At 50.1% G+C, this 19,766-nt stretch overlaps 1 protein-coding gene across 2 annotated transcripts in view; it reads right to left on the reverse strand.

Annotated features, from left to right (window-relative positions):
• Positions 1-19,766, reverse strand: part of Ryr1 (ryanodine receptor 1) — a 122,285-nt gene that overhangs the window by 72,613 nt on the left and 29,906 nt on the right. For both annotated transcript variants that reach the window (XM_050119297.1, XM_050119298.1), the window contains exons 26-37: positions 18,766-18,940; positions 18,465-18,673; positions 14,480-14,874; positions 11,978-12,110; positions 10,693-10,853; positions 10,071-10,236; positions 7,053-7,139; positions 6,717-6,943; positions 5,063-5,675; positions 2,256-2,519; positions 1,660-1,860; positions 1,042-1,153 (exon numbers count right to left, since the gene is read on the reverse strand). In XM_050119297.1, the coding sequence (XP_049975254.1) occupies positions 1,042-1,153; positions 1,660-1,860; positions 2,256-2,519; positions 5,063-5,675; positions 6,717-6,943; positions 7,053-7,139; positions 10,071-10,236; positions 10,693-10,853; positions 11,978-12,110; positions 14,480-14,874; positions 18,465-18,673; positions 18,766-18,940 (2,743 nt within the window). The remainder of the gene's footprint in view (positions 1-1,041; positions 1,154-1,659; positions 1,861-2,255; positions 2,520-5,062; positions 5,676-6,716; positions 6,944-7,052; positions 7,140-10,070; positions 10,237-10,692; positions 10,854-11,977; positions 12,111-14,479; positions 14,875-18,464; positions 18,674-18,765; positions 18,941-19,766) is intronic.

Genomic DNA, 19,766 nt, shown 5'->3' on the forward strand with positions numbered 1-19,766 from the left:
AGCACTCCTGTGTGGAAAGGCAAGGTGGGAACAGGAGAACCAGCCAGACACTTCCACATGCAGCACGGAGCAGAGACACGAGAGAGCTTGCCTTGGAAATACGGCAGGAGCCGGGCGGTGGTGGAGCACACCTTTAATCCCAGCACTCGGGAGGCAGAGGCAGGCGGATCTCTGTGAGTTTGGGGCCAAGATGGTCTACAGAGTGAGTTAGTTCCCGGACAGCCAGGGCTGTTGCACAGAGAAACCCTGTTTCCGAAAAAAAAAAAAAAAAGCGAGGTAGGAACCAATTCCTGCAAGTTGTCCTCTACTTCTGCCCATAATGACATGTGCACCTGCAGTCACACACCCATATATGCACAGGGCACGTACACATGCACCTGCAGTCACACACCCATATATGCACAGGGCACGTACACATGCATCTGCAGTCACACACCCGTATATGCACAGGCATGCATACACACACGTAAATACATTTAAATAGGTTGTAGAAATTTACTAATCTAAAAGACAGAATGAAAAAAGCAAGAGACCCTGAGAGACTGTGGGACACCATGAAACAGAATACATTCGTAATGAGATTACTAGACAGAGAGAAGAGAGAGAAAGAGGCCAAAACAGACTGAAGAAATAATTGCTCAAGACTTTCCAACCTTGATTTTTTTTTAAAAAAAATACTAATTTACATTTTCAAGAAAACAAAATTCCAAATAAGAGCAACTCAAAGAACTCCATATCTAGACACTTTGCCTGAATGTAAGTCTGCACATCATGTGTGTGCCTGGTGCCTGAAATGGTTAGAAGTCATTGAATACTCTGACTCTGGATTTACAGATGATTTTGAGTTGTGTGTGTGTGTGTGTGTGTGATGTGTGTGCCGGGAATCGAACCCAGGTCCTCTAGAACAACCAGTGCACTTAACCACGAAGCCATCTCTTCAGCCCCTACGTGGCTATTTAAGATCAGTAAATCTTACTGAAACTTTAGGAGAGATTGCAAAAGAAAGTTTGGGGGCAGAGCTCTCTGAACTTTTCGGCTTACCACAGTGTGCCAGCAGGTCTTGGTGAAAGTTAATCAGATCCTGTCGGATTTCTTCAGGGAGAGGACAATCTTCCTCATCTGCACCATTTTTGAATTGCAATAGCATGTTGATCTAGAGAAAGATTAAACGCTAGAATAAAGGCCTTCAACCTCAGAGCAGGGTCAAGGGTCATAGATCCAACTGTAAGTCTCTCTCTAAGGTTATGAGCCCCAATGTGAGCTAGTGAAGAATATCTGAAGCCGGGCGGTGGTGGCACACGCCTTTAATCCCAGTACTCAGGAGGCAGAGGCAGGCGGATCTCTGTGAGTTCGAGACCAGCCTGGTCTACAAGAGCTAGTTCCAGGACAGGCTCCAAAGCCACAGAGAAACCCTGTTTTGAAAAACAAAACAAAACAACAACAAAAAAAGAATATCTGAGAGACTAGAGGCGGATGTTAGGGGCAAGGGGCACGATCATTCTCAGGTGACCCAGTGGCTAGCTCAGGAGAGACAGAGGTCAGTACGTAAGTTCAAGGGTCGAGCACCAGTTTTGAAGGTGATCACCAATCAGCTGGGACTGGGGGAATTTGAGGTTGGGGTTTAGACAGTAAGGCCAGCGGGCTTAGGGGTCAGAGGACCTGCTCCTGGGGCGGAGAGCGGAACTCTCGGGTGCGTCTCGCGGTCTCAGCAGCACTCATGGTGAAGGCCTTCATGAGGAGGCCATAGCGACCCCGCTGGTTGCCCTGGAGCCTGTCCACATAGCACTCTGCGAAGGCCGCCAAGGACTCCACACGGTGCTGCAGCTCTTGATCACAGAAGTACTCCAGGAGGTGGCACATCTGCGGGGGGGAAGGGGGGCATGGTGGTGAGACCATCAGGACTGCTTTGACGCTTCCAGTGTTTTCTCCCTCTCCAGGGCCCTGCCCAGGTTCAAACACCATCCATCACCCGCTGGGGTCCTTATGTTTCCTCTCACGCGGGACTCAGAGAGACAATCCAAGGCAGAACCACCCCACTGCCTTCTGCTCTTCCATAGCTCCCCACTGCCACTGGGCACAGTCCAGACCCAGGCTCCATCAGACTGGGCGTCTTTGAGCCCAGCACCACCCCACTGCCTTCTGCTCTTCCATAGCTCTCCACTGCCACTGGGCACAGTCCAGACCCAGGCTCCACCAGACTGAGCATCTTTGAGCCCAGATGGATGGAGGCTGAAAGACGGGAAAACCCAGCCCACCTGTAACTTCACAGACTCTGGCAGCTTCATCTGGAGCAGCCCCTCCTCCAGCTCTTCTTTCTCTTCTTCTGCTGCCTCCTCCTCTTCTTTCTCCTCGTCTTCCTTCTCATGTGCCTCTTCCTCCTCGTCCTCCTCCTTCTCCTCCTCCTCATCTTCCTCTTCCTCCTCCTCTTCCTCCTCCTCCTCTTCCTCCTCAGTGAATACTTCAGGCTCAATCATCTTCAGGATCTGCTTCACATCCTCATCACTAAAGACGCCCATCACCTGCAGGGCAAAGTCTGAGTCCTTTCCGGGGCCTGAGGGACCTCATGGTCTTACCCTAGGCCCACTTTCCAGACCTCCTTCCTCCTTCTCCCCCACACACCAGGACCATGCCTGCATTGTTTGATATGGCTCCTTCCGCAGGCAGAATGCCATCCCCACCTTGCTGTCGCTTTCGTTAAGATCCCCCAGTATGGTGGGATTAGAGTTAAACATGATCGTTATACAGTACACACACACACACACACACACACGTGTGTGTGTGTGTGTGTGTTTATATAATTGTTAAATAAAAAACTCTTTAGCCCTCCCCCAGTCCACATCTATGCCTCACCCACACGGCCAGACCACATCATCAGACATCAGCACCACTCCCTTCATGGGTAGGTGTCCTTTTCTCTTAAGCCTGGACACAGGTGACTCTGAGACAAGACACGCTCTACACCCGATAAAGGTCTACACAGGTCGCAGCACACACCGGCGCTCACCTGATCCAGTGAAGATGCTAATAGACTGAAGGATGGAAGGGAAGTTAGGAAGCAACAAAAGAGAAACGAAAGGAGACAGAGGAACCAATGGTAACAGGCTAGAGGACTAACTGGCTGGCTAGATGACTCGATAGGCTGAGTTACAGAGATGGGAAGGGGAGCTGAGTGAAGGACAGAGAGACAAAGGAATGGCAGAACAGTGACAGAATGTGAAATGAACACATGCTGTATAGGCGGCTGGACTGTGTGGTCATTTGAACAAGATTGTCCCTCATAGCTTATGTATTTGCATGCTCGGTCTCCAGTTGACAAACTGTTTGGGAAGGACTAGGAGGTGTGGCCTTGTTGGAGTCGGTGCATTTCTGGGGGTGGACTTTGAGGTGTCAAAGACCACACCAGGCCCAGTGCCTCTTTGCCTGCTCCCTGTGGATCAGGATGTTCCTGCTCCAGCACCATGCCTGTCTGCCTCCAGCCATGATGGTAACAGGCTAACCCTCTGAAAGTGTAAGCAAGCCTCTGATTAAAATGCTTTCTTTTCTAAGGGTTGCCTTGGGTCATGGTGTCTCTATAGCAATAGAACAGAAACTAAGACAGACTGATAGGTGCATGAGCAAAGAAATGCGTGTAGACAGAGAACAAACTGACATGGGAGTGGAGGATGGGATGGATGGACAGACTGACCTATGCATGAATATGCATATGGTCGAATGGTAATATGAGTATATGAACAACACAATGCCTAAAATAAAGGGTGGCCAGAAGGACGGGCAGTGGACACATGGGTGGAGATAACTGGATGGATGTACACACAATGGATGGGCAGTGGACACATGGGTGGAGATAACTGGATGGATGTACACACAATGGATGGGCAGTGGACACATGGGTGGAGATAACTGGATGGATGTACACACAATGGATGGGCAGTGGACACATGGGTGGAGATAACTGGATGGATGTACACACAATGGATGGGCAGTGGACACATGGGTGGAGATAACTGGATGGATGTACACACAATGGATGGGCAGTGGACACATGGGTGGAGATAACTGGATGGATGTACACACAATGGATGGGCAGTGGACACATGGGTGGAGATAACTGGATGGATGTACACACAATGGATGGGCAGTGGACACATGGGTGGAGATAACTGGATGGATGTACACACAATGGATGGGCAGTGGACACATGGGTGGAGATAACTGGATGGATGTACACACAATGGATGGGCAGTGGACACATGGGTGGAGATAACTGGATGGATGTACACACAATGGATGGGCAGTGGACACATGGGTGGAGATAACTGGATGGATGTACACACAATGGATGGGCAGTGGACACATGGGTGGAGATAACTGGATGGATGTACACACAAGGGATGGGCAGTGGACAGTTGGGTGGAGATAATTAGATTGATGTACACACAATGGACGGGCAGTGGACACAGGGTGTAGACAATTAGATGGATGTACACACAATGGACGGGCACATGCATGTATGAAAAGGTAAGTGGAAGGCAGAGAAATGGATGGATTTGTGGCTGGGTATACAAATGGATGCAAGGGAAAAGGAAGGTGACTACTGCCTATATGGAAGGGATATATATCTATACAGAGATTGTTGTGTGGATACAGAAACATGGGCTCATGTGTGGATGAGCGCTAAGATAGCTGACTGATAGGTTTGAAAAGTGATGGATGGATGGATGGATGGATGGGTGGGTGGATGGATATGTTGGTGGACAGAAAAACAGAATTGGAGGTACTTGTGGGTAGGAAGATAAGGGTGTATATAAGTAAGAGAATGGAACATTGATGAATGAATGAATGAATGAATGAATGATTGGATGGGGAAATGGGGGAAGGAGATACCGAGAAGCATAAGCAGAAGCTAGGTGCCTGGATCAAAGCAAAGATGAGCGGTAGATGGGAAGGTGAAGGCGGAACCGAAAGGCAGTGGAATGTACAAACAGGTGGGAGACTGCTAAATAGACGGGTGCACAACTTCGAATGTGGAGGAATGGGGGAGGGAAACCGGAAGGAGCCGTACCAGGAGGGTAGACACAAGCTTGAGCACTGGCACAAACTGGAACTCCACAGAGCCGCCGACGGGATCACGAGCATGCTGTCCTCCATCTCGCACGGCTTCACCCAACATTCTCAGTGCCTTGTCCCGCAGAGCCTCCAGAGGAATGGCCGGGCTGAGGCGGGCCGGAGCTTCTGCGGTCCCAGAAGCTGGCAAGGCGGCCACAAAACACGGGGGCGAGAAATGATGTGGAGGTCTCAGCGAGGTCGTGACGCCCACGCCAGGCAGGCCATGGCGGCGAGGCCCGTCTTCTGCACTTCGTCCAGGTGGGAAGAGCGTGATGCCTCGGGTCTCCGGCGTGAGGGGCACGATGTACTCAGATAGCATGGAGCGACGGCTGCGGCAGGCGCTTTCGAGGTGGATGCTGATGAGGAGGTCGTAGTAGCCTGCCCGCAGAGGACCTGGCAAGTGCGCATCCTCCAGAGCATGCAGCAGCTGGGCCTGGTCCACGTGGCTGCACAGAGCGTGGGCCACCCGGTTGTTACCTAGGGCGCACACTGAGCGGTAGAGAGCGAGCGTGTGCGAATGGAAGCGCTGGAGGTCCAGGCGCTCCGACAGCTCCAGGATGTCCATGCACCTGCAGCAGAGATAGAGCGCACAGTCAGCGGCAGCGGTCGGGTCAGAAATGGGAGACGGAGAACTCAGAGAGGCTCGGGTGAATCGTTGGCTGTAGCAGGGAACCTCAGTGTCCCGCAGGGTCAGGCTCCAAGGGGGCTCTGGCTCTGGATCCAGGAATTTTTCCGTGGGCCTGCTCGACTCTAAGGGGCTTGGGTTCTCCGTACCCGACACCTGGGATTTCTAGAACAGTCTAAGACGCTGGAGTTTCTGGGACAGCAGAAAACATCTAGTAACCCCTAGATGTAGCTGACATGACCCAGAGCACTTTCTGGAAGATTCCTGCACCCTGGTTATATCTGAGTGGGTCAGCATGAGTAGCTTAATATGCCAGGTGGGGTGGTGGACACCTGTAATCCTAGCACTTGGGAGGTGGAGGAGGATGGTGTTCACAGCCATCCTCAGCTATACAGCCAGCTCAAGGTCAGCCTGGCTACATAAGACCAGGACCTTAGAGAAGATTCCATCTCAAGATAATAACTTTTAAAATATCTTAAGAGCTATAGTCCGGTGGTTGAACACTTGCCTAGCCTGGGAGAGGCCTTAGGTTCAAACCTTCAGCATTGAATACCTATACATTTTCTGACATCTATGTAAACACAGGTCTGGGTGTGTCAGGGACCCCTAGAGTGGGTTCCTGATCTCCATGAGACATGCCTGAAGTCTCCCGGAATGTGCTCAGGGGGCCTGGAATACAGGTAGAGCTTTCTGAGAAATGTCTGGGCTGGGGAGCTTGATCACAGTCTGAGCTCTTTGAGATGGATTTACAATCCTGCAGTGTTTCTGGGGCCCCTGGGGTATAATATGAGATGAATATGAGGTCCACTGGGGTGCCTCTAAGGGTCTAAGGATGCCCTAAGGCAGATCTAGAGCTCTTTGGGTGACCATCTGAGGAGGCCGGTGACAAGTCAGGAACCCCTTACCAGTACCTGGAACATCCTAGGAATGAGTGGAGCCCTGGGGTTGTGGTTGGGGAAGGCGCTGAGCCCAGCAGGGCCCTGACCTGTTCTCCTCTGGGATGTGCAGCGCCATCATCATCAGAGGCTCCTGGCACTGCACAGCCCAGCCAAGCCGCTCCCCGGCACGCCGAGTGTCCACATGTAGGAAGTGGTTGGGCATCCGGCTCCAGGAGACTGGCATCAGCATCTGGACCTCCAGCCTTGGCGGGCACTGAGGGGCTGGGTTCTTGCGCTCACTCTGGAACATGGCGGCTGACAGCGGCATGATGTTCTGTGAGTTGGGAAGAAAGCGTGGGCTGGAATCCACAGTCCTCCCAGCCCTCCATGGAAACCCTCGGCACACCCCCAGTCTTGGCCTGCACCCATCCCTGTCTCCTTGCCTTCTGCTTCCCCAACTCGAACTGGACGACGTTCTGGTGGGTAGGCAGGACGAAGACAGCAGGAAATAGCTTTGTGTTGGGTTCCACCTAGTGAGGGAGGACAGGGCAAGGAGTGAGAGGTGGCGCTCCAAAGGCAGCATGGACTCTGACCCAAATTTGCGGATTCACACTGGAGATCCACAGTGGCTGTAGGTGACCCTGGGGCAGCCAGGCCAAGCTCTTCCCACTCCTGCAGAGCAACCTGTCAGCTGCATCACTGTGAACACCACGGCTGCATCACTGTGCACACCACGGCTGCATCACTGTGAACACCACAGCTGCATCACTGTGAACACCACAGCTGCAACTCTGTGAACACCACAGCTGCATCACTGTGCACACCTCGGCTGCATCACTGTGAACACCACAGCTGCATCACTGTGCACACCTCGGCTGCATCACTGTGCACACCTCGGCTGCATCACTGTGCACACCACGGCTGCATCACTGTGAACACCACAGCTGCAACTCTGTGAACACCACAGCTGCATCACTGTGCACACCTCGGCTGCATCACTGTGAACACCTCGGCTGCTCCAGGAATGCCTTTCCTTACTCCCTCTTCAGAAGCCAGAGTGTCCCCTGACTGGCTTCCTCCAACCCTCCTAACTGGAGCCCACCCTCCCCAGCCTTCCTCTCCCCAGACAACACTGGTGAGGAGAAGCCCTTCCAGATCCAAGCTGGAACCTGCCAGCGTCCATAGACCTACCCCCTCCCACCCATTCATAGGACATACAAAGGGCAAGGAAGGTGTTAGGTGACAGCTAAGAGGCTGTAGGCAGCTCGGCCAGAGCTCTCCAGAGGTTAATGTGCACAGAAATCCCCTGGAATCTCAATAAAACAAAGGTTCACAGTCAGCAGGGGTGAGGAGGAGCCTGAGACTCTGCGGATCTAATGAGAGCCCAGACGATGCTGGCTCAGGGACCACACTGTAAGGAGCCAAGTGTTGGAGCACAGCTTGCTGCCCAGTCAGGCACAAAAGGACAGAGGGCCTGGGAGGGAGGGTGGAGGGAGGGAGGAGAGGGTGGAAGGAGGGAGAACACAAGTGGTGTGCAGTGGCACACACCTGTAACCTCAGCACTTGGAGGTGGGAGCAGAAGGATCAGGAGTTCAAGGCCAGCCTTGGCTACTTAGGCTAGCCTAGGGTACATAAGATCCTATCTTTAAAAAAAGCAAGGGAGGGAGGAAGGAGAGAGGGCACTGTGTGAGGAGATGTAAAGGATGTAGGAAATCATTAAAGGATACAGCTTCACTTAGATTATGATTCGAACAAAGAAACGGCAAGGAAAGATTTGCGAGACAATCAGAGGAATCTGAACATGAACTAGATATTTGACGACAGGCAGGAACAGTTAGGGACTTTTTTCTCTTTTCAGTGATAGCGGTATTGTGGTTCTGTCTTTTAAAAATAATCTTTATCTTTTAAAGAGATGAAACTATATGATGTCGGCAATTTCTTTCAGCATCCTCCAGTGGGAGTGGAAGGGAAGTAGGCGGAAAAGTGAAATGAGATTGGCTCTGAGTGGGTGGCAGTGGAAGCCGGTGATGGGGACCTGGTGGCTCATTATGTTATTCTGCTTTTGTGTATTTCTGAAATTCTCCATTTAAAAGATGGCTTTGCAAGCTGAGCATGGTGGCTCAGGCCTGTAATCCCAGCCAGCACTTGGGAGGTAAAGGCAGGAGATTTGGGAGTGTAGGCCATCCTTGGCTACATGATGAGTTTAAGGTCAGCCTGGGCTACACAAAATTTTGTCTCATAAAACAATAAAATAGGTTCAACACTCCATAGTAATGTCACTGCAGGGCAGGAACCATACCCAAGGGTAGGTGGTCGACACAAAGCAGACTCCATGTTTTGTGTGTGTGCTTTTGTTATGGTTTTTGTCTTACTGATTTTTATTTTGTGTGTTCAGGCCTTCTTTTTTGTTTTGGTTTGAGAAAGAGAGAGGGAGGTGAAGGACGTACAAGTGGGGAGAGTCTAGGAAAAATTAGTAGAAAAAATAGTATGATCAAAATATATTGTATGAAAAAGAATTTCAATACATAAATGGAAACTTAAGACATGAATGTAGATGACATCCGTAAGAGCCAAACACCTCCAATAAGCTGAGGTGAATATTCAGTATGCTTTCTTTAGTGTTGTGAAATCCATGAGCTTTTTTTTTATTGTTGTTGTAATCTGCAACTTTTGTTGATATCAATAAAACATAAGGAATGTGAAATTAAAGACAAAAAAAAACCCAATAAAATAGGGACTGGAGAGATGGCTCTGTGGCTAAGAGCACTGACTGCTCTTCAAGAGGACCCAGGTTCAGTTCCCAGTACCCACATGGTAGCTCCAGTTTCAGAGGATCTGATGCCCTCTTCTGACCTCCACGATCACCGGGCATGCACATGGCACATTTACATGCATGCAGGCAAAACACCCATACACACAAACACATCTAATAAGTAGATACATCTTCCAATAATGAACTCCATTTGGGGGCACCTCTAAAAATTAAAAATAATAATTAATAAATTTTGAGAAGACTACCTTAGATGAGCTAAACGACAGGTAGGTTAGATGTACATGTGCAGAGTATTGATAGGGTTTGGTGGTACGCTTATCAACAGAGCCTTACTGCACAACTTCAGGNATAATAATAATAATAATAATAATAAAATGCTGAAAAGGAAAACCCACTTGAAGACGTTAGGGCATCCTAGGGTGTTTGCTCATTGGTGAGCAAACACATGGTGACAGGTGCCATCCAGTCCTCGAGGGACTGATGAGCCCTCTCTTCTATGCCTAGCCTGTGCTGTCTCCTCCAATCTGGGCCTACGTTTAATGGAAGTTCAATTAGACTGTCTCCAGGTGTCTCCCAGGGGGAGACTGGCTTGGGCCTGTTTTAAGTCTTCAGGGTAGAGTAGAAAGGGTACTCCTGCCAGGCTAGGAAATGCAGATGCTGGTGCTAAGCTACAAGGGGCTGGGCTCACCTGGAAAAAGGTGTTGCTCTCTTTGCCATTGGCTGTAAACGTCATCAAGCCCGTGGCCAAATCCACCAGGCAGCCAATGACAAGGTCTGTGTGGCTGATCCGGCCTTGCTGCCCGGAACTCACAAAATCCCCGCCCCACACCATGTAACAGTTGCTGCACTTGAGGCTGGAAAAGACAGGTGTGGTTACAGCACACATCCTCATCCTGGGAACGCTGAACACCACCCTCCCCACACTCCCAGGATACCATGATCTCAGAGCCCCACTTCCAAACGCCCACTAGCTGCAGACTGAGCACAGAGACCCCACAACCCAGGTCCCAAGGCCCCAGCGAGAATCCGTAGGTTAACATGGGCATCTTGGAAAGGGGTTAGAAGAACAGAGGAGGAAAGAAAGAGGATCAGAAGTGGGAGCCAGAAGAGGCGGAGGGAAAAATAAAAGGTGATAAAAATACTTGAGAAGGGAGCACAAAAGATAACAGAACAATTAGAGAGCTATGAACATAAACAGAGAAGAAAAGCTTCTGAGTGGGTGCTGCGACTCCTCTTGTTCCAGAAGGTTCTCAGGCGGCCCCAAAACTGGTCCCCCACCTGCACACAGTCCCCCCACTGTGCCCCAGCACCTGCTATGGACGTTGCCTTGCTCGTCCCCCATGGTCACCGTCACTGCCCGGACTTTGCTGAGGTCAAAGCTCATGTCGTGTTGATGGTAGTCAGGAGTGACCCAGCCCACCCACACACAGCTGGGCTCCTGGCCTGCGAAGACCCTCACAGAGTAATAGTACTGGGAACACAAAGAGAGGACCAGAGGTCAGTCAGAAAGATGGCCCTTCTTGGGACTCTAAACCCACCTAGTGGATTCTGGGAGTTTAACATGAAGTTACTAAATGAGAGAAACCTCGAGACTGCTTGTGTTGGCACTGCTGTTCAAATTCTTCTAGATTGGGGGATGGATTCCTTGGGAAGATTTGGTGGCACCCCTACAACTGAGTCCCTCTTCAGACTACAGCAAAACAATAAATAATAGCTCACAATGTTAGCTTACCGCTCTAAGGCTCTTTACATGATCTGACCACAGTCTCTGCCCGGCCACCTCACTGTGGGGCAGCGGGGGGGGCGGGGGGGCAGGGGCATGCACCATTTTTACCCTTTTATTTCCTGATGAGGAATCACAGTCCTTCCACTAGAGGGCACTGAGCAGTGAAATGACTCAGTCAAGTGGCACCTGGGTGGCCTATGATCCTAAGGTGGTAAATGCTAAGAAACGCCTCTCTCTCCTCTCCCCTCTTCTCTTGGACTAAGGGTAGAATCTAGGGCCTCAGGAATAGGCAACTGCTCTATGCTGAGCTACAATCCCCGCCCTCCTTTTACATTTTGGAATTGTGCACTATGTTGCACAAGCTGGTCCCGAAACTCCTCTGTAGCCCAGGCAGGCCTTCAACTTCTGATCCTCCTGCCTCAGTCTCCCAAGTAGCTGGAATGACATGCCTATGCCAGCAAGCCCAGCGTGAATAAGACTTCTGTCTTAGTAAGTATCTAAGGACTCAAGCCATATTGGGAGAACTATGGATGTTGACGCCTAGGAATATATTAGAGTGGTTTTTGAACCTTAAGCATTGCATTTATATTAGAGTTGACCCCAAATGTTGATTTATATTGGCTTATCCTCTGGACTTTGGGTCCCTAAGAATTACATTAGTTTGCTTTATAGCTTCATTGAACCCCCTGCCATCTTCAAACCACTAACTACGGAGGGGATTCCAAGGACAGCATCAGCATGTGCTGTATCCGCCCTCTCTACAGTGCATCGGGGCATCTCAAACACAAGGATGACAGCCCTGAGTTGGGAATTTTGGAGTTTCCTATAATGGCGAGGGGATCCCAGTGCTGAGGGTTCTAGGTTCACACCGTGGTGGTATTGAGGATGATCTCCGGGTCATCGCGGTTGTCTGCTGGTACCACATCTCGAGGAAGTCGGGGAAGAGCAGGGGTGGCAGGCGGCTGGGTCATCATGGCCACCTTCTTGGCCTTGAATAAGAACCTGGAAGTCAGAGGAGAGCCTGCCGTGAGAAGCTGCTCCTGAGCCCAGCCCCGGCACTCCACCACAGACATCATGTCGCCCACATCTGTCCTGGTTAGACCCTCCTTCTAACACTAATAGTCTGCCTCTTGAGGGCAGGGATTCCCAGCTGGGCCAACCCAGTCTGTTCCAGAGGTGCTGTGTGCTGTACTTGTGGATGCTGGGCACATACACTTACAGAGGGTTACCCGGAGCTAAGTGTGGCGGCACACACAGGCACTAGGGAGCACTATGGATGTACTGAGAGCTAAGTGTGGCGGCACACACACAGGCACTAGGGAGCACATGAGACAAGAAACTGGGAGTTCAAGGCCATCCTCACTAGACAGCAAATTCGAGGCCAGACTGGGCTATGCAAGACCCTGTCTCAAAAACAAAACTATATAAACAAAGCAAAATAAAGAGGGTGACCAGAAATATGGGGGTCCTCTTTCACAGTGGGTTCCCTAAATCAACATTTGCCATCTGTGTTTAACTGTCTATCAGTCTGTCTGTCTATCTATCTATCTATCTATCTATCTATCTATCTATCTATGTATCTATCTATCTATCCATCCATCCATGTGTGTGCATACATGTATATTCATGTGGGTGCACATGTGTGCTCATGCATGTGGAGGCCAGAGGACAACCTTGGGTATCCTCAGGAAGTAACACCCATTTTGTTTTGAAAGACAGTGTGTCTTTTTTTCTCTCTCTTTCTTTCTTTTCCTTTGTTTTTTCAAGACAGGGTTGCTTTGTGTAGCCTTGGCTGTCCAAGACAGTGTCTTTTGTTGGCATGGATCGTCGCTGAGTAGGCTAGGCTGGTTGGCCATAGAGCCATAGGCGCCTACCTGTCTACACTTCCCCAGTCCTGGGACTGCAAGCTCCTGCAGCCACTACTGGCATTTTATTGTGGTTTCTGGGGATCGAACTGAAGCCTGTGCTTCAAGGCAAGCACTTTTCTGACTGAGCCAGCTGCCCCAGACCAGCCTGGCTTTCTGTTTCTTTTGTTTAAATTAATGTTGCTTGTTTGTTTTGAGGTAGGGTCTCACTACATAGCCCTGGATGGTCTAGATTCACTATGTGGCTCAGGTTAACAGTTTCGCTTCTGCTGCCCTAAGTGCTGGGATAATAGGTGTGTAACATACTTGGCCTGGGTTTTTGTTTTTTGNTGTGGCTCAGGTTAACAGTTTCGCTTCTGCTGCCCTAAGTGCTGGGATAATAGGTGTGTAACATACTTGGCCTGGGTTTTTGTTTTTTTTTTTTTTTTTTTTTTGTTTGGTTTGTTTTTTTGGTTTTTGGAGACAGAGCTTCCCTGCATAGCCCTGGCTGTCCTGGAACTCACTCTGTAGACTGAACTGGCTTCAAACTCAACAGAGATCTGCCTGCCTCTGCCTTCAGAGTGCTGGGATGCCACCACCTGGCTCACATTTTGCCTGTTCTTGAGGTAGGTTCTTTCTGCATATCCCAGGCTGGCTTTTGAACTTATGATTCTCTTGCCTTCACCTCCCACGTGCTGGAATTATAGGTGAAGCCACCATGCCTTGTTAGCAAATCTTCATCGTGTCCACTGTCTACACACTACACGCTGTGTGGGCTCTTCCAGCAACAGCCGCCTCCGACTGTACTAGATACCACAGCTCTCCACCACCCTAAACAACATCCAAGAGACAGAGTTCTATTGAACTGGAAGTCACTATCATAACAGGGGGAAGTAGATTTTCTTTCAATCCAGTACCTTCTAAAGGCCTTCTTTGAAGTTAGTTCAGTTTTGGCTGTTTGTTGGGGTTTTTTCAAGACAGGGTCTCACTTATGTAATCCTGGCTGGCCCAGAACTCACTACATAGACCAGGCTGTCCTTGAACTCATAGAGATCCACCTCCTTCCACCTCCGGAGTACTAGGGTTAAAGGCGTGTACCACTCCATCTAGCTAACGTTAGTTTTGGGGGTCACACTGGAGACACAGAATGGATCCCAACTTAGAAGGCCACTCTGTGTCCACTGAGGCGTGGTGGGGGTACAGTAAGTTCCAACAGGATAAGGAAGCCCCCATTAGTGTTCATGGCTAATGACATCCATTAAGCACTTTGGGGTCCACCAGACACTCGGGGATAACAGCATCCCCCATGCTGTGTAGCAGTGTTCTCCAGTTTCACACTTTGTGAAAACGACGGCATCACTGGGAAATAACAGCATTCGTGTGAGACAAGATCTCTCTGTGTTCTGACCTCGCTTAGCACACACAGACCCCTCTGGGTGCAATGGAGGCTTCTTAAATTATTGAAGTTGCATATTGGAGATCCCTAAACAGACCCTGAGCCCCATGCTAGCCCCAGTCTAGACTCACCCCCTCTTCTTGTTCTTCTCAGTGGTAGCGTCTTTCTCATTCTCTGCCCTGGTGGGCTGGGCCTCTATCCCACCCTGGGCAGTGCCTCCAGGTGCCCCCTCCTTGGCAGTTCCTTCCTTGCTCCCCTCAGCCTCTCCCCAGCCTCCAGCTGAGCGGCGCAGGTTTTCATAGTCAGTATCAGGCTCTGCCGCCCGGGCCTCATCTTCGGCAGGCGGCTGCAGGCCGGGTGATGCCAGTGGCGTGGCCCCTGCAGTGCAGCGGAAGTGCTGGTGGAACTGGACAGGAAGGCTCAGCCGGAGGAACAGCATCTCCACCAGGCTGTTCTGTGAGCCCCAGGTGCGGTGGGTCAAGCGAAGGCAGGGAGGTGTATCCACAGTGCCGTCCATGCGGGCCACCTTGGGAGAGGAAGGAAGGCAGAAGTTCTGAGCCAGGCTTGTGAACTAGGCCAGGCCTCTGGTCCTAAACATGGTTCCGTGTGAAGTCCCTATTGGGCTCCTGTGTGGAAATTATCAAACGGTAACCTCTCCTCTGGGTGAAGAGGGCTTGGTTGAGGAATGCTATCAGCCTTCTGCCAAGTTCTGAGCCGTTTGAAAAGTAACAGCTTGGTCCAATACTGGCATCACTTAGAGGAATTTTCAGAACCAGAGTAAGGTGCCCACATATGCATTCAATGCATAACTCCATGCAACCACCTGTGTACTCATTCATCAGCCAGCCACTCACCTATGCACCCACCCATGTTCATGCATCATACATACTACGTACATACATACACACATACATATGTCCATAAATACATACGTCCATACATACATACATACATACATACATACATACATACGCCACACACCCATCTGTGCGGCACCATCCTTCCACACATCATCCATCGGTCCATGTATTTGCCACCCATCTGGACATCATCTATCCATACCATCAATATCTCAGGAGCACCCACTGTGTGCCAGGCACTGTTCTAGGAGCTAGAAACACATCAGCAAACACACTGAGGGTCTGCCTTCCTGTGATCCTAAGGGGATCTCTGCAGAGAGCGCAGCTCAGAGGCTCAGAGTTTGGAGGCTCCCCGGAGGAAAGTGTGAGGAAATGTGATGCTCACTAGGAAGGTATGAACACTATAATGGCATCACGATGGATTTCTACAGACTGAACACTCCTGTGTACCCAGCGCCCAAATGGAGAAATGGATCTATTCCTGGGAACCATTTGGCCAGTGTGGCTTAAATAAAGGGTAGGACCCAAAAGAGCCCTGTGTGTGCCATGTGGTCAAGATAGATTCTCAAGGAAGTGTGTGTGTATGTATACACATGTGTGTGTGCGTGTGTGCATGCACATGTGTTGTTGCAGATGGGACCAGGGCCGTGTACATGCTGGACAAATGATGAACCACTGAGTTGCATTCCAGCCCTTGGATTTATGAGATAGGGCCTTGCCATGTAGCCCAGGCTGGCCTCAAACTGGCCTCCTGCTTCAGCCTTCCGAGTGCTAGGTCTCAGGCTGTGCCACCAACCCAGGCTTCTCATAGATTTTCTAGAAATTAATCCGCAGGCAGCAGAAGTGGCGTTGTCTCCTCAAGTACCAAATCCTTACCTGGCCCTGTGTTCTTCACTGTCTGGAGAATTCACCCCAAACTGTGCCTACAAAACCCATTTTTCCCCTCTCTCTCTTTCCCGCCTCTCTCAGGAACTCTCTTCTGCCACTGTTCCCCGACAACAAGACTCCCTCCTGTGACTTCTGTGAAGACACCAGCACTGTCTCTGTGTTACTCCTTTCCGGTAACACACCTCTAACTCTGTCACACCACCCATTAGCCTGGCCTGTTCCAGAACATTCTATGAATGGACTCCCACAGCCTGCGCTCTTTTGTACTTGACTTCTCTCACTCTGCATTGTGTTTGTGAGGTTCGTTCTGGTTTCTTCACTCTCGCTGCTGTGACACCCAGTTGTCCGCACTGACTCTACTCTCTGCAATACCCAGTTGTCCGCACTGACTCTACTCTCTGCAATACCCAGTTGTCCGCACTGACTCTACTGTCTGTGATACCCAGTTGTCCGCACTGACTCTACTGTCTGTGATACCCAGTTGTCCGCACTGACTCTACTCTCTCTGTGACATCCAGTTGTCCGCACTGACTCTACTGTCTCTGCAATACCCAGTTGTCTGCACTGACTCTACTGTCTCTGCAATACTCAGTTGTCCGCACTGACTCTACTGTCTGTGATATCCAGTTGTCCGCACTGATTCTACATACATACAACATATAACACAGCTTGATGCTATGGGAATGGCGGGCAGAGAATCAGCACAGGGTACAGAAAGCTGAGAACACATGGCACAGGGTACAGAAGGCTGAGGACAATAAGCTAGAGCAACGTCCAGGCTGGAGACATGAGCTGGCTCAGCAGTTAAGAACACACTGGCTGCTCTTCCAGAGATCCTGGGTTTCGTTCCCAGCCTCCACATGGCGGCTCACAGACATCTGTAACTCCACTTCCAGGGACTCTATGCCTTCCATAGATACCAGACACACAAGAGGTGCACAGACATTCAGACAGGCAAAACACCCAGACATGGAATAATCAAATTAAAAACAAAAAAGATATAACAACCTCATACAAGGTAGGGCACAACTTAGTTTCTGTGATATTTCTACAGAACACACATACCTATATAATATGAACCTGATTATAATAAAATATCTCCAAAACCCAAATTTAAGGACATTTTGCAAAACCTGTAGTCTTCAGAAATGTCCAAGTCAGGACTGGAGAGATGGCTCTATGGTTAAGAGCACCAACTAATCTTGCAGAGGACACAGGTTCTATTCCCAGCTCCCACACACAGGAGGCTCACAAACATCTGTAACTCTAGCTCCATGGGATCTGACTTCCACAGGTGCCAGGCACACATGGTACAGAGATATACATCCAGACAAAACATTCACACAAATAAAATAAATAAATATTTCAAAAATGTATTTAAAGACATAAATACTAGAAACATCAGGAACATCCTGCACAGAAACCTAACCACTAAACGTAGCACGTGAGTCTGCAGTGGATCCTGGCTCAGAAAAAAACATGGGGGAAATGAGAGTCACAACTGAGAAAATTTAAATATAGGCTGGCTGGGGACTAGGCCACAGTGTGCCAGTGTCTGGTCTCCTCATGGCAACCACTGCCCTGCGTTCTCTCTGACATGCCGTAGCTGTGAAGAGACGCACACCGCAGTGCTTTAGGGTGAAGAGTCACAGTGTCCCTCCTTTCCCTCTCCTTACTCATCCCTGAATTTCTGAGACAGACAGGGTCTCATGTCACCCAGGCTGATCTCGAACTCTCTAAGTAGCCAAAGATGGCCTTGAACTTCTGCCTTCAGCTCCTGAGTTCTAGGACAACAGGACTGTGCCACAGCTGGTTCCACTGGGGTCATTTAATCATGATTTTCTTTGCCCCCATCTCTTGTTTTATAGATGAAGTCGGAAAGTCATTTGCGGAAGCTGTTCTTTAAAAAAAAGGCAACTCTGGGAGCCCATTGTGCGGACAACTCCTTCTACAACATTTGTGCATAGAAGAGAGAGCAACAAGAGAATTGTGAAAAGAAGAATGGAGGGTGGACAGAATTATTGTTATTCTAGGGGGTTGGACATGTATTTCAGCAGTAAGACCCCTGCCTAGAATCCCCCAGTGAGGGGCTGGGGTGTGGCTCAGTGGTAGAGCACCTGCCTAGAATCCCCCAGTGAGGGGCTGGGGCGTGGCTCAGTGGTAGAGCCCCTGCCTAGAATCCCCCAGTGAGGGGCTGGGTGTGGCTCAGTGGTAGAGCACCTGCCTAGCATGTGCAAGGCTCTAGGTTCAATCACTGAAACCACCACAAAAGATAAAAAAGAAGTCATCTAGCATGTGCCATGCCGTGTTGGAGCTTCAGCAGCACAGAATCATCATCATCATCATGCGAATGGGGACCAGTTCTTACCTCATAGTGGGGGTGCTCGAGGGGCACAGGCTCAAACTGAGGAAGGCTCTTGCTAAACCAGGTGGTCACTGGGCGTTGCATGTTAATGGCAAAGGGCTCGAAGCCTTCCTGGAGGCCACAGATGGCAAAAAACCGCAGGGAACTCACATCCTGGCCCAGGTTCAGGTGGCCCACCTGACCAGGCCCCAAGCTGCAGACGGGCAGGAAGCCTGAGGGAAAGGGACAGAAGTGGGGTTAGTGGGCATCCATGGGAAGGAGGCACTACGGGAGATGGGAGAACCAAAGGGGCCTCAGCTCTCACCGTCTCCGATCTCAATGTCGCGAAAGGCTGTTTCCGAGCCTGAGTCGGACATAAGGACTTCGCCATTGAGGGTGAAGATAATGGTGTTCTCCGTGAGATCAATCATGCAGCCAACAACATCTCCTGGCTGCCACGGGCGTCCGAATGGCTCACTGCCCAAATGCCAGCGCTGGCCCTATGAGGAGAGAGCAGGACATACAATGCAGAGACACACAGAGAAAGGGAGACAGAGGAAGCCGGGAGACACATGCAGAAGGTCAGCCACAGAATTCCATCTTCCCACACTTGCATCCAGGAATCTGTCTCTAGTCTCTACCCCATTCCTTCTGCCTGCTTCCTCCTACTGTGCCCATGGCAGGGGCATACAGACCACCAAGGTGGCGCTGCAGGGCTTGGGATGCATATAAGCGAAGGCACAGAAAGAAAACTGGGCCTATGCAAATCCTCCACACACACCCATAGGTTCCCGGAACCAAGAGATAATGGTATGGATGGAGAAGCTTGGTACAGGGCTGGATGGGAAAGGGGATAGGAGAATGGAGAGACTGGTGGATGAAGGAAGAAAGAAACGTGAGATGCACACATAAGTAAATGGGTAGGAAGATGGAGTGGATGGATAAATGGATGGGCAGATGGACGGAGGGATAGACAGAAAGATGGATGCTGCTGGACACAGTGATTCGTGCCTGTAATACCAGTACTCAGGAGCCAGAGGCAGGAGAATTATGAATTTGAGGCAAAATAACAAGTTTCAAGGGTGAATGACAAGATCCTGTATTAAAAAAAAAAAACCTGAGCATGGTGGTGCATGCTTTTAATCCCAGCACTTGGGAAGCAGTAAATAGAACTCTGTGAGTTCAAAGTCAGCTTGGTTTATGTAGTGAGTTCCAGGACAAGCTAACACTACGCAGAAAGACCCTGCCAAAAAAAGAAAAAGAAGAAGAAGAAGAAGGCACAGATGGATGATGGTGAATAGTATGGATGGGAGACAGGGTGAGTGG

Source organism: Alexandromys fortis, unplaced genomic scaffold (genome assembly GCF_014885135.2).
Source record: "Alexandromys fortis isolate MF-2015 unplaced genomic scaffold, M_Fortis_MF-2015_v1.1 scaffold_140, whole genome shotgun sequence".
NCBI lineage: Eukaryota > Metazoa > Chordata > Mammalia > Rodentia > Cricetidae > Alexandromys > Alexandromys fortis.